Genomic DNA, 14,697 nt, shown 5'->3' with positions numbered 1-14,697 from the left:
TTGGAGAGAGTTAACTGCTAGAAGTCTAGTTTTCATTTGTTCAGCTTATGTTTGGCTTCTGTTGGACTTGTGAGCCTGTTTGAGGCTACTCAGTGGGAGAGGACAGAACAGGTTGCCTATAATAATGCTGTACATTCTTATATTGGTTTCACTCCATTTCAAGTAGCTAATGGTCAAACCTTTGTGGCCATGCCTGAACTCCCCATCAAAGAACCTGAGATTCCCTCCTTGCAGGAGTAGATCGAACAATTGCAAAACATCTGGCCAGTGGTCAGGAAGGCCGTGGATGAAGCCAGGAAGGGCTATAAACCCCAAGCTGACAAACGGAGGGTAGAACAGAACCTTTTCCTGTTAAGCGCCTTATCAATCCTGTGACTGTTGAATTAGATTTGTCAAAGTATCTACAGAAAATCCACCCTGTTTTCTACTGCAGTTTGTTCAAACCAGAACTCACCTCCAATATCAGGCTTCCTGCACCACCGGTGCCTATACCTATCATGGTTGAGGGAGAGCAACATTTTGAAATCAAAGGCATTTTAGACTCTCAAACACGCCATGGGGTGACACAGTACCTAGTGGCTTGGAAGAATCTCCCTTCTGCCCAGAATGAGTGGGTGTAGAAGAGACACATTAGGGCCCCTATGCTTTTAAAATGCTTTCATTCTAAATATCCTGACAAACCTCATTGACTTTCTATGTTGTTGTTTCCCTTTCCCTTTTTGTTTTCTAGGTGGATTTCCCATTCTTCTGGGGGGGCGTATGTCAGGACCCCAAAACCTCTGTGTTTGCCCTTGCATATATATTCTACTTTTGGGGCCTGCTATTCTGCTGGGGGGAGGGGGAGCTTGGGATAACTTTTGCTTTCTACTTTCCCTCTCCTGCCTCTATCCTTGAGAAAGGAATGTGTCTCCCTTATCAGGGAGCCAGTTACAGAGAAACAAAAGCTGGAGAAGACCTTGAGATGCACAATTAACTATGCCAGTTACCCACATATCATACCACCTGTGGATTGGGTGAATTTCAAATGAACATTATGACTTTGGTGAGAGGAATATTTGCTTGCTTAATTATACTTTTTGCATGGGATTATCCCCAGATCTCGCCTTGACTTCCCTACAGTCACTGACCCCTAATAAAAGTATCCTTTTGAGACAATGCCTGTTTCAAGAGTTCTGGTTTCTTGGTTGGTTAGTTGAAGTGGATCCTTACAGGAGTTAAAATTACAGGCCAAGTCAGCGACATGGGCCCCACTGAGTCTACTTCAGCCCTTGCTAATGCCTGAGAGACCCTGGGGAACAGTGTCCATGGACTTCTTGATGGACTTACCCCCATCTTCTGGCTTCACAACGGTGTTTGTGGTGGTGGACATGCTGACCAAGATGGCACATTTCATTTCCTGCCATGGCTTGCTGTCAGCCCACACCACCATTCACATGTTCATCCAGCAGGTTTTCTGGCTGCATGGCCTCCTAGATAGGGTCGTTTCGTATAGAGGGGCTCAATGTACGGCCTGTTTCTGGAAGGGGTTGATGAAGGCCCTAGACATACAAATCTGCCTGTCGTCAGCGCATCATCTGCAAACGGATGGCGGGACAGAGAAAGGAATTGGAAACCTAGAACAATACCTGCGTTGTTTCGTGAATCAGCAACAAGACAATTGGGCAGACTATCTTGCAGTAGCTTTTAATAACTCACAGCACACCTCCACGCATATGACACCGTTCCTGGTCTATGTAGGGTACCATCCCTGGCTTTTTCTCCTCTTGCAGCTCGACTCACCAGTTCCTGCAGCTAACGAAGATCTGACTGAGTTACAGGCTATCCATCAATAGGTGCAGCGAAAACTAGATAAGGCCAAGGCCAAGATTACAAGAAAGTCACCAATCAGTCGAGGTGAGATATGCCTACATTAATGGTAGGAGATCGGGTATGGCTGTCAACCAGGAACCTTCTGTCACACCAGTCTGCCAAGAAACTGGACCACCGGTACATAGGACTGTTCCCTACTGAAGCCATCATTAAACCGGTCGCTTATTGGTTAACCTTGTCACAGTTGTTACAGGTACATCCGGTCTTTCACCAGTCTCTCTTGGTCCCAGAACAACCAGCGTGTCCGCTCTGCCAATCAGAATGTACCCCATCGGAATAATATGACGGAGACAGCACTCCCGAGTATGAGGTCGTCAGTATTCAAGACTCCCATTGGCTGAAAGGCCGATTCCAGTCTTTGATTGAGTGGAAGGGCTATCGACTGAAGTAGTTCACCTGGGAGGATGCGACCACCATGCATGCTCCAGCCTTGGTGACGTCGTTCCACGAACAGTTCTCTTCACAACCGCATCCGGCCCATCAGACCTGGGGGAAGGGTCTTGCAGTGCGGGATAATGTTGTGATTCCTCCCCAGTCAGTGGATCCGGCAGCTGAGTCTGAGGACTCAGATGAGGAGGAGCCTGGAATGACATTGGAGTCTGAGGATGGTACTGAGGAGCACCAAGACTCACAGTCAGACAAGGAGCCCAGCCCCTCTACTCATGCTCGGGCAGAGACACATCTGTTTTGGGAGCCTGAGTTGGGTGACTGGGTGGGACTAGAAAAACTCCATGGGCACATGGACAACAACCATGTCTCACTTGTGGGTACAGACTGAGATATCTACAGATTGTGAATGTTGAAGCCTACCTAGAAAACAGACTGATATTCACAACAGGAATCAAGCAAAGAAATAAATATGATAATAAGATCATAAATGTCTAATAATTTATTCAGAAGTATGCTTTACTTAAACCATCAGGACTTTCTGAGTAAATAAGCACAAGACTTTATTGTAAGTGAAACTGTTAATATGAGGTTTATGCTCTGTGCATTTTTGATATACTTATTAAAATATATTTATAAAATTAAGTTTTTCAACTTACCTCTGAACAGGCTAAGTGCTTTATATTGTTAAACCAATCCACATGAGCACGACAGTGATCAAATGCATGGACAAGTTCATGTGCAACCACTCTGTTCATTTGAGACTGACTATGTATATTGTTTTGGCAAAGTACAATCTGCAAAGTTAACCCAAAATTTTAAGAATGCATTTTAAAATGAGTTTTCACAGCATAATGTTCTTTACACAGCATTGTTCAACCATCCATTAAATGTAGCGCTAGAGAACTTGAGGGCACTATTTATCTGGTTTCAGCCTCTCTTTTCTTTTCTGGGCATAAGGAACCTCCAAGAGACTAAATATACATAATAAAATACAAACTAAAAACTAAACATCAGCTAATATCATTACAACATGCCTATAGGAGATGACTAGGCTGAGCGTGAGGGAGGAGTCAAATGCATCATTTTTGATGAGTCCCTTCACACCCACAAGAGATCGAAGTCCAGCCCACCATGAATTTCTTTTTTACTGCTAAATTGCTTTGACTGCTAGCAATTCAGATGCTTATAGAGCTTAAGCTTACAATAAATCTTTATACCATTTGAACTGCTTGGATCTCCTGATTTCCCTGGCGCTTGACAATGCCATTTCTATCATGATCTATACTTACTAAAAATACTGAATAAAAAAAATATACATCCCCCAGTGTCTGCTTGTGCATCAGAAACACTGTGATCAGAGGTGGTTTGGACAGCTGTTCCTAAATTATTTGACTTCCTGCTATGGTTATCTAGAAATAACACCATTTATTTTAATATAATGAAAGTAGCTTACAAAGAAATGAACAAAAATACTATTATTTTAACCCAATAAAAATCAGAGGGTTTAAAATCAATATTTATAAACTATTACTATTAAACTATTACTTGAGATTAACATAAACATTCTAATTAAACTCTATTTAATACTGACTATATAACTTAACTACTTTGTTTTACTAACATAACAGAGCATAAAAACCTGTAAACATTAGGTAGAAAAAATAGCAATTTACCTGTGATACTGAAGAATCAAATCCTCCACCAACATGTTTATCACAGTTTTCACATGAAATATGTCGCTTATTGGTGACAGCACTAAAAGAATTGAAGAGTCAAACATATAACAAATATAATACATAGCATTCATATAATAATTTTTGAACATAAATTATCTCACCAGCCAGAATTCTTCATAGCATCAAGTAGCAGTTTAGCTTGTGGACCTAGAATAAACAATGGCACAATAATTCATTTCTAAGCAAATCTGTTGTTCAGAGAAAAAAAATGCAGAGTACATCTTCAAATTACCACAGAAAGTATTTAAAATATCATTAAACTAATGAAATATCATACATCCAGAAACAATTTATAGAAATCATAATCAAAACACAAAGATGAACTTGATTGAGTTTAATAATGTTCAAATGTACATATGACTTCCACAGCCAAGGAGTACAGGAACTAAATCTGAGTAAAATTGGAAATGAATATTCTGCTTTGATAAAAACTTTTAAAAAAATATTCTTTTGATATAGGACACCAAGATAGGTGGCCGAACACCTAGATCAGGGGTCAGCAACCTGAAACAGTGAAAGAGCCACTCGGAACCAGTTCCCTCACAAAAGGAAAAACTGGGAGCCGCAAAAAATGTGTGCACATGCACGTACATGCGCGCATGCGCAGAACAGGGTTTGAAGAGTGGAGCCAAGGCGAGATATGCACCTACCCTGCATATTTGAATTGATTGGTTGAACTTTTTTAGTCCCACTTTTTTTTTGTACTGCACATGGCAGAGGACTGGGAGCCGCAGGAGATGGCTGAAAGAGCCGCATGCGGCTCCGGAGCCACAGTTTGCACACCTATGACCTAGATACTACAATAAAACCATGATACCAGAGCACCCACTTTGCTGACTGTGACATCTTCTGTGTAGAGGAAATCAACACGTGCCAAAGGTACTCTTTCAAAGGGCAACTAGATTTTCATGTTTTTTTTTCATCTGAACATGTTTCATTTCTTACCCAAGAAGCTTCTTCAGAACTGAAGAAAGTCCAGTTGCCTTTTGAAAAACTACTTTTGGCACAACCATGACCTGGATGATTGACACTCCATAGTCAAGGAAATCAACAGGGTTGTTTTGGGGTTTTTTTGATTTTGCAGAAGAGTATCAACTTATCTCAATGGTTAGACTGGACAGTAGAAGTAGAGTACTTTACTTTTCTTTCTTTTTTAATTGAAAAGTTTTACAGTGCATTTTAAGTATAAACTCCTTCCCTCCCCCTCCCCCAACTTCCCCTCCCTCCCCCTCCCTACCCAAACTTTCCCTCCCTCCCCCTCCCCCCCAACTTCCCACAGCTGAATACAGGCTATTGCCTCTAACAAACCTGAGCTAAAATATGCTAACCATCTATAAATACACTTTAAATCAAATCACACTTTAACTCAACTTGAACATAACTAAATAATAATACATCTTATAATTCTAATACTCATTCATATGCTAAATGAAATTTTTTAGTCCCATATTTATTCTGAATATAATCGATCCATCTTTTCCATTCCAAAATATATCTCTGTTGTGATTGTTCTTTCAAATATGCTGAAATTTTTGCCATTTCTGCCAAGTTTGAAACGTTTAAAGTCCACTCTTCTATAGTAGGCAGTTCCTCCTTCTTCCAGTATTGCAAAACCAAGTCTTGCTGCCGTTATTAAATTCAACATCAATTTAGTTTCTATAACGGTACAATCTGTAATAATACCCAACAGAAATAACTGTGGAGAAAACCTTATCTTTTTCTTAAATATCTTCTGCATATTCCACCAAATTTTAATCCAAAAAGCTTTAACTTTTTTGCAAGTCCACCATATATGGTAGTACGTTGCATCCTCACAACCACACCTCCAACATTTAGGCTGATAATTTGGATACATACATGCTAATTTTTTAGGATCTAAATGCCATTTATAAAACATTTTATAAAAATTCTCTTACATTGTGCCTGTGTAAATTTTACATTTCTCACCCAGATCTTTAATTTTAACTCCCTTTATTTTATTTGAGTCACGTATCTTAATCAATAATATTTCCAATGTTAAAACAAACAGCAATGGTGACAACGGAAATCCCTGTCTTGTACCCTTTTCAATTTTGGAAGCTTCTGTTAAGCTACCATTAATTATTATTTGAGCTGTTTGTTTCTGATATATTGCCCTAATAGGTTGTAAAAACCTATCACCAAACTCCATCTTCTCTAAGACTTTAAATAAAAATTGCCAATTCAATTGATCAAACGCCTTTTCAGCGTCCAAAAAAAATCAGCGCTGCAGGGACTTGATTATTTCTTTCCAAATATTCTAATAAGTTTACAATATGTCTCACATTATTCTTCATTTGTCTACCACTTATAAATGCTGTTTGATCATTATGAATTATTTGCTGCATAACCTTCATTAATCTATTTGCTAAAATCTTTGCAAATATCTTATAATCAGTATTTAAAAGTGATATACATCTATAATTTTTAGATTGGGTAAGATCTTGATCTTCCTTTGGAATCAATGTTATAAATGCTGTTTTCCACAATGGAGGCACTTCTCCTCCAGATTGAATTCTTCTAAATAATTCTTTTAAAGGTTCCACCAACTCTAATTGTAAGTTTTTATAATAAATGGCTGTCAAACCATCTGTTCCAGGTGCCTTACCCACTTTTAGTTGTTTAATTGATAAAATAATTTCTTGAGCAGTTACCAGTTGATTCATCCCTTCCCTTTGCTCTTGTGTAAGTATAGGGATATTCACTCCTTGTAGATACCTATCTATATCTAAACCTTGAGTTATATCCCTAGCATATAATTTGGAATAAAATTCAACAAAAGCCTTTGTAATAAGGTTTTGCTGAAACACCTCTTTACCCTTATATTCTATCTTATCTTTATTTGAGTCACGTATCTTAATCAATAATATTTCCAATGTTAAAACAAACAGCAATGGTGACAACGGAAATCCCTGTCTTGTACCCTTTTCAATTTTGGAAGCTTCTGTTAAGCTACCATTAATTATTATTTGAGCTGTTTGTTTCTGATATATTGCCCTAATAGGTTGTAAAAACCTATCACCAAACTCCATCTTCTCTAAGACTTTAAATAAAAATTATAATAAAAAATTCTTTCATTTGTTTTTTGCATTCTTCCACATTTTCTTCACATCTAAATAAGTTTTCATTTAACCTCCAAGATCTCCTATCTCCCTTCCCCTTGTCCAATTCCATCCATACTGGGCTATGATCTGATAAAATTCTTGGACATACCTTAATGTTCTTACCCCTAGGAAAAAAAAATCATTGGTAGTTAATACAAAGTCGATCCTGGAAAAAGATTGATGTCTATCAGAAAAAAAGTAAAATCCCTTTCTTTCACCATTTGTTCTCTCCAGACATCTCTCAGTTCCAAATCTTTCATATCAAAAAAGTATTTAGGCAATCTAGCATGATTTGGAGTACTTTTAAAAGGTCCTTTTTTATCTTTCTGTGTGTCCAGCACTCCATTCTAGTCTCCCATTAAAATACATGTTTTATAATCCCATTGAATTATTTTATTATGTAAAAGTTTGTAAAATTCTTGTTGTTGATTAAGTGCATATAATCCAATTAAAAGTATTTTCTTCCCTTCTATTAAAAGCTCAATTACCGTATATACTTGAGTATAAGCCGACTCGAGTATAAGCCGAGACCCCCAATTTCACCCCCAAAAACTGGAAAAAGTTATTGACTCGAGTATAAGCCGATCCGCCGTTCTGCAAGCCTCTGCCGCCAGCAGAGGCTCGATCCGCCATTTTACAAGCCTGAATACACAGGAATACCCTGTGTAGCCGCGGCTCGTCGGCAGGTCTCCGTTCCTCCTGCCGACCTTTGGGGAGGTTTGGGCGCCTCCCCAAACCTCGGCAGGTCTCCGTTCCTCCTGCCGACCTTTGGGGAGGTTTGGGCGCCTCCCCAAACCTCCCCAAACCTCGGCAGGTCTCCGTTCCTCCGCGCAGACCTGCCGACCTTTGGGGAGGTTTGGGCGCCTCCCCAAACGTCCCCAAACCTCGGCAGGTCTCCGTTCCTGTTTGGGGAGGTTTGGGCGCCTCCCCAAACGTCCCCAAACCTCGGCAGGTCTCCGTTCCTCCGCGCAGACCTGCCGACCTTTGGGGAGGTTTGGGCGCCTCCCCAAACGTCCCCAAACCTCGGCAGGTCTCCGTTCCTGTTTGGGGAGGTTTGGGCGCCTCCCCAAACGTCCCCAAACCTCGGCAGGTCTCCGTTCCTCCGCGCAGACCTGCCGACCTTTGGGGAGGTTTGGGCGCCTCCCCAAACGTCCCCAAACCTCGGCAGGTCTCCGTTCCTGTTTGGGGAGGTTTGGGCGCCTCCCCAAACCTCCCCAAACCTCGGCAGGTCTCCGTTCCTCCGTGCAGACCTGCCGACCTTTGGGGAGGTTTGGGCGCCTCCCCAAACGTCCCCAAACCTCGGCAGGTCTCCGTTCCTGTTTGGGGAGGTTTGGGCGCCTCCCCAAACCTCCCCAAACCTCGGCAGGGCTCCGTTCCTGTTTGGGGAGGTTTGGGCGCCTCCCCAAACCTCCCCAAACCTCGGCAGGTCTCCGTTCCTCCGCGCAGACCTGCCGACCTTTGGGGAGGTTTGGGCGCCTCCCCAAACGTCCCCAAACCTCGGCAGGTCTCCGTTCCTGTTTGGGGAGGTTTGGGCGCCTCCCCAAACATCCCCAAACCTCGGCAGGTCTCCGTTCCTCCGCGCAGACCTGCCGACCTTTGGGGAGGTTTGGGCGCCTCCCCAAACGTCCCCAAACCTCGGCAGGTCTCCGTTCCTGTTTGGGGAGGTTTGGGCGCCTCCCCAAACGTCCCCAAACCTCGGCAGGTCTCCGTTCCTCCGCGCAGACCTGCCGACCTTTGGGGAGGTTTGGGCGCCTCCCCAAACGTCCCCAAACCTCGGCAGGTCTCCGTTCCTGTTTGGGGAGGTTTGGGCGCCTCCCCAAACCTCCCCAAACCTCGGCAGGTCTCCGTTCCTCCGCGCAGACCTGCCGAGGTTTGGGGAGGTTTGGGGAGGCGCCCAAACCTCCCCAAAGGTCGGCAGGAAGAACGGAGACCTGCCGAGGTTTGGGGAGGTTTGGGGAGGCGCCCAAACCTCCCCAAAGGTCGGCAGGTCTGCGCGGAGGAACGGAGACCTGCCGAGGTTTGGGGAGGTTTGGGGAGGCGCCCAAACCTCCCCAAACAGGAACGGAGACCTGCCGAGGTTTGGGGAGGTTTGGGGAGGCGCCCAAACCTCCCCAAACGTCGGCAGGTCTGCGCGGAGTAACGGAGACCTGCCGAGGTTTGGGGAGGTTTGGGGAGGCGCCCAAACCTCCCCAAACAGGAACGGAGACCTGCCGAGGTTTGGGGACGTTTGGGGAGGCGCCCAAACCTCCCCAAAGGTCGGCAGGTCTGCGCGGAGGAACGGAGACCTGCCGAGGTTTGGGGAGGTTTGGGGAGGCGCCCAAACCTCCCCAAACAGGAACGGAGACCTGCCGAGGTTTGGGGACGTTTGGGGAGGCGCCCAAACCTCCCCAAAGGTCGGCAGGTCTGCGCGGAGGAACGGAGACCTGCCGAGGTTTGGGGAGGTTTGGGGAGGCGCCCAAACCTCCCCAAACAGGAACGGAGACCTGCCGAGGTTTGGGGACGTTTGGGGAGGCGCCCAAACCTCCCCAAAGGTCGGCAGGTCTGCGCGGAGGAACGGAGACCTGCCGAGGTTTGGGGAGGCGCCCAAAGCTCCCCAAACAGGAACGGAGACCTGCCGAGGTTTGGGGACGTTTGGGGAGGCGCCCAAACCTCCCCAAAGGTCGGCAGGTCTGCGCGGAGGAACGGAGACCTGCCGAGGTTTGGGGACGTTTGGGGAGGCGCCCAAACCTCCCCAAACAGGAACGGAGACCTGCCGAGGTTTGGGGACGTTTGGGGAGGCGCCCAAACCTCCCCAAAGGTCGGCAGGTCTGCGCGGAGGAACGGAGACCTGCCGAGGTTTGGGGACGTTTGGGGAGGCGCCCAAACCTCCCCAAACGTCGGCAGGTCTGCGCGGAGGAACGGAGACCTGCCGAGGTTTGGGGAGGTTTGGGGAGGCGCCCAAACCTCCCCAAACAGGAACGGAGACCTGCCGAGGTTTGGGGACGTTTGGGGAGGCGCCCAAACCTCCCCAAAGGTCGGCAGGTCTGCGCGGAGGAACGGAGACCTGCCGAGGTTTGGGGAGGTTTGGGGAGGCGCCCAAACCTCCCCAAACAGGAACGGAGACCTTCCGAGGTTTGGGGAGGTTTGGGGAGGCGCCCAAACCTCCCCAAACAGGAACGGAGACCTGGGGAGGTTTGGGGAGGCGCCCAAACCTTCCCAAATGTCGGCAGGTCTGCGCGGAGGAACGGAGACCTGCCGAGGTTTGGGGAGGCGCCCAAACCTCCCCAAAGGTCGGCAGGAGGAACGGAGACCTGCCGAGGTTTGGGGAGGTTTGGGGAGGCGCCCAAACCTCCCCAAAGGTCGGCAGGAGGAACGGAGACCTGCCGAGGTTTGGGGAGACGCCCAAACCTCCCCAAAGGTCGGCAGGAGGAACGGAGACCTGCCGAGGTTTGGGGAGACGCCCAAACCTCCCCAAAGGTCGGCAGGAGGAACGGAGACATGCCGAGGTTTGGGGAGACGCCCAAACCTCCCCAAACGTCGGCAAGTCTCCGTTCCTCCGCGCCCTGCCTGCCTGCTTCTTTCCGCTGCGGAAAGAAGCAGGCAGGCAAGGCGCGGAGTTTGGGGAGGTGCGCGCGCACCTCCCCAAACCTCCCCAAATTCGGCAGGTCTCGGACGGCGGTGGCTTGGGAGAGGTGCGGGCGATCCCGGAAGCACCAAAGCCTCGGCCGCGCACAAGTCCTCGGTAAGTTTTTTTTGTTGACTGGAGTATAAGCCGAAGTGGAATTTTTCAGCCCAAAAAGTGGGCTGAAAAATTCGGCTTATACTCAAGTATATACGGTATAATATATCTTCGTTTATTTGCTTCAATTAGGTTAGCTGTTAAAGTCTTCTTCACATAAATAACTACACCGTTTTTCTTTTCTGGAGCAGATGCAATAAACTGTATACCCAGTCTGGAATTTATCAAATATTTTTGATCAGATACACGGATATGCGTTTCCTGCAAACATCATTTTAAAATTGTTTCAAATACTGAAATATTTTCTTTCTCTTTTGTGGTGAGTTTAAACCATTAACATTCCATGTTAGAAACTTTGTCGCCATCTTTTGTGACTTGAAGCTTTTGGATCATATCTTGCAGATCCACAAGCATCTGCCTCTTTGGTCTCGCTCCTCCCACTGCTTCACTATTAGATTCTTGAGTTGTATTGTAGAATACTGTTTCTGTTGCTGTTGTTGTTCCTTTCGTCTAGTTGCAGCCTGTGTCACTCTTTGAGCCTTTGATTCTTCTAATGGGACCAAGGGCTGCACAATTTCCAGAGTTTGCTGTGCTTCTTTTGGAATCAGCGAGGTGGTTTCTTCACCTCGCTGTATACCTTCCGATTGTATCTGTTGCACTCCTTCTTCCTTCCCTCTTTTAAATTCTAGGGATGGTGGTGGGTCTGCTTTCAGTATGTTACAATAAAAATCATGTGACTTCAGAACTGTATTAAGACGATATCTTGTACCAACATAATTCACCACTATCCCAGTTGGTATCTCCCATCTGAACTGGATCTGTCATTTTTTTAATTCATCTGACAGGAAAACAAACTCTTTCCTTTTTCTTAAAATTCTTGGTGGGATTTCTTTCAAAATTAAGACCTCTTGATCAGCCACTTTAAATCTGTTATTATAAAAGGCTTGAATAATCGCATTTCTGATCATTCTCTTTGTAAAATAGACAACCACATCTCTTGGTAATTTTCTTTGCCTAGCAATCCAGGAGTTAACACAAAATATTTTATCTATTTCCAATATAAAATCTTCAGCTCGCCAACCCAAAATAGGCGCCACAGCTTTTGCCAATATCTCTTCCAAATTTTCTTGTGGATTTTCTTTCAAACCTCTTATCCTCAAGGCAAACTCCATGTCTCTATATTGTATCATTACCACCTCCTCATCAATTATATCCATTTTATTCTCAGCTTCACACATTTTAGCCTCCAATATCAAATTATTTTGCCTAACTTCTTCCACGCGTTCATCCAGACTCTCAATACAAACTGTCAGTCCCTGAAATGCCAGCAGAATATCCTCTCGTATTTCTTTATTTTTCTCATTAATAAGCTCTGCCAATTGCTCAGATATTTGCTCAGATTGAAGTTTTAAAGCATCTTTTAAAACTTTTAGTGTTAACGTGGGTGTAGGTGCTGCTGGGGGTGGCATCAATGTCTGAACTCCAGATTGTTGAACTGGTGATACCCCCGCACTTTTAGAAACAGTAAATCTAGGTGGTTTGGAAGCCATTTTAACACCCAATTAACTTTTGTTTCTCACTTTCACTTTTCCACCCAAATTGCAACTTTGTTGCTTTACTGTTAAATATCCAAATCTTTTAAGTCTCTTTTAAACCAACTTCAAATGTTTTTAACAGTCTTTTACAGCTTTAAAAATCCACTGTCTGTGTTCCTCCTTGATCTTTTATATTATTTTCCTTATTCTTTTGTTCTTCCCGCTTTCTCCAATAAATTTATTCCAGCGCCATCTTCCTCCCTTCTTTTAAGTTAAACCAGAGCTAAAGATCATATACTTGCTGTTTCAATATTCTCCTGCTCAGTTCTGCCTGCGTCCAAGTAACCCAAAATACAATATTGAGTGCAGGGATGGTTGCAGCATCCTGCTCTGTTTTAACACCTTAAAACAGAGGAGTCCCCGAGTCCGGAAATTCAGGCTCCGAGGGAGTTCTCAACCTTCGACCCCCAAATTGAAATTCTGGGGGTCCAGGGGAGCTCTACTTCTACATGAATGCTCACCCTCCCCTCTTCTCCTGAGGTGAGGATTCCCAAACTGTGAAACAGCAGATTGTCACTGTTTTCGCGATTTGAATGGAGCAACGGGGCTGATGGTCAAAAATGATCGCCATTGACCAAGCCTTGCCACCCGGAAGGCTTTACTTTTCCATTAGTCACTGAAACTTTACACCTGTGTTCAGAGGAAGAAGTACTGTACTCTATAAGGAAGCTGACTTGCAACAAATTAAGCTGTGTCCATCTAACTTACAACTATCTTAAAACATTGGCACATTCTTCTAGAAACAGCAAAAGAGCCACTCGGAACCGGTTCCATCATACACACAAAGTGGGAGCCGCAAAATGTGTGTGCGCATGTGGGCACGCACGCGCATGCACAAAACAAGCAAAAAATACACCACCCCCTATGCCCGCACCGCATCCTGAGCTGCACGCACCTGTCGCTGCCCAGTGCCACCAGCTTACGCGGGGGGGGGGGAGAGAGATGGACTCGCAAATGACGGGCACTGGGTTGCGGCGGCGCCTTCAGCCTGGGTACTGCCGGAGCCACCTAAGCGCCCTCCCCCTCTCCCGGGACCTCCAAACTTCTGCGTTTGATGAATGCAGCAGCTCTTCAAATGTGGAGGCGAAGGTTTGGGGAGCTGCGCAGCTCTCTAAACCGCCACTGCCCCATTTGCAGAGCTGCTGCATTCCTCCGCATTTGAAAGAAACACAAACGAACGCAGCAGCTGTGCAAAGAGGATGGTAGCATTTTGGAGAGTGCATGCGCACCTCTCCAAACCACCGCCGTCCCATTTGGAGACCTGCTGCGCTTGTTCATGTTTGACGATCGTTCATGTTCATGCATCGTTCATGCATTCGTTCATGTTTGACGAGTGTGGCAGGTCTCCGAATGGGACGGTGGCGGTTTGGAGAGGTGCACGCGCTCTCTCCAAACCGCCGCTGTCCCGTTCGGAGACCTGCTGCGCTCGTCAAACATGGACGAACGCGGCAGCTGTGCAAACGGGACGGCGGCGGATTGGAGAGGTGTGCGCGCACTTTCCAAACTGCCGCTGTCCCGTTCGGAGACCTGCCGCGCTCGTCAAACATGGACAAATGCGGCAGCTGTGGAAATGGGACGGCGGCGGTTTGGAGAGGTGCGCGCACACCTCTCCAAACCACCGCCGTCCCGTTTGCACAGCTGCCGTGCTCGTCAAACATGGACGAACACGGCAGCTGCGCAAACAGGACGGCGGCGGTTTGGAGAGATGTGCGTGCACCTCTCCAAACCGCCGCTGTCCCGTTCAGAGACCTGCCGTGTTCGTTCATGTTTGACGAGCGTGGCAGACCTCCGAACAGGATGGCGGCGGTTTGGAGGTGCGCGCGCACTCTCCAAACCACCGCCGCTCTTTGAGAGACCTGCCGCGCTCGCCAAACATGGACAAACGCGGCAGCTGTGCAAACTGGCCGCAGCAGCTTTCCCAACGAGTGGCGCCACTGCCCGTTTGGGCGGAGGTGCACGCGCACCTCTCCAAAGCTTTGGAGAGGTGCGGGCGCACCACTGCCCGTTCGAAGAGGTGCGCATGCACCGGGCGACTGGGAGCCGCAGGAGACGGCTCAAAGAGCCGCATGAGGCTCCGGTGCCGCGGGTTGCCGACCCGTGTTCTAGATTTTAACTAGGAGTCTTTCTCAACTGTATTCAAATAACATGAACTGGGCACCATTATGCTCTCTATTCAAGTACTCACTTACCAACTACTTCACTTAGTAACTCCTCAAAGTTATCATGATATAAAACAAATAGTTAGCAACTCCTTTGCATTCATGACC

At 46.1% G+C, this 14,697-nt stretch overlaps 1 protein-coding gene across 2 annotated transcripts in view; it reads right to left on the bottom strand.

Moving 5' to 3' along the window:
- Nucleotides 1-14,697, bottom strand: part of ATP23 (ATP23 metallopeptidase and ATP synthase assembly factor homolog) — an 84,460-nt gene that overhangs the window by 31,960 nt on the left and 37,803 nt on the right. The window contains exons 2-5 of one of the 2 annotated variants that reach the window (XM_083366469.1): nt 4,097-4,142; nt 3,933-4,014; nt 2,916-3,053; nt 1,651-2,450 (exon numbers count right to left, since the gene is read on the bottom strand). In XM_083366469.1, coding sequence (XP_083222595.1) covers nt 2,262-2,450; nt 2,916-3,053; nt 3,933-4,014; nt 4,097-4,142 — 455 coding nt within the window. In that variant the 3' untranslated portion in view covers nt 1,651-2,261. Of the gene's footprint in view, nt 1-1,650; nt 2,451-2,915; nt 3,054-3,932; nt 4,015-4,096; nt 4,143-14,697 lie in introns of those variants that run through there. The other variant, XM_083366468.1, reaches the window with a different exon arrangement.

Source organism: Vipera ursinii, assembly GCF_947247035.1.
Source record: "Vipera ursinii genome assembly, chromosome: 6".
Classification (NCBI taxonomy): Eukaryota; Metazoa; Chordata; class Lepidosauria; order Squamata; family Viperidae; genus Vipera; species Vipera ursinii.
This window is presented reverse-complemented; position numbering and strand designations above follow the sequence as displayed.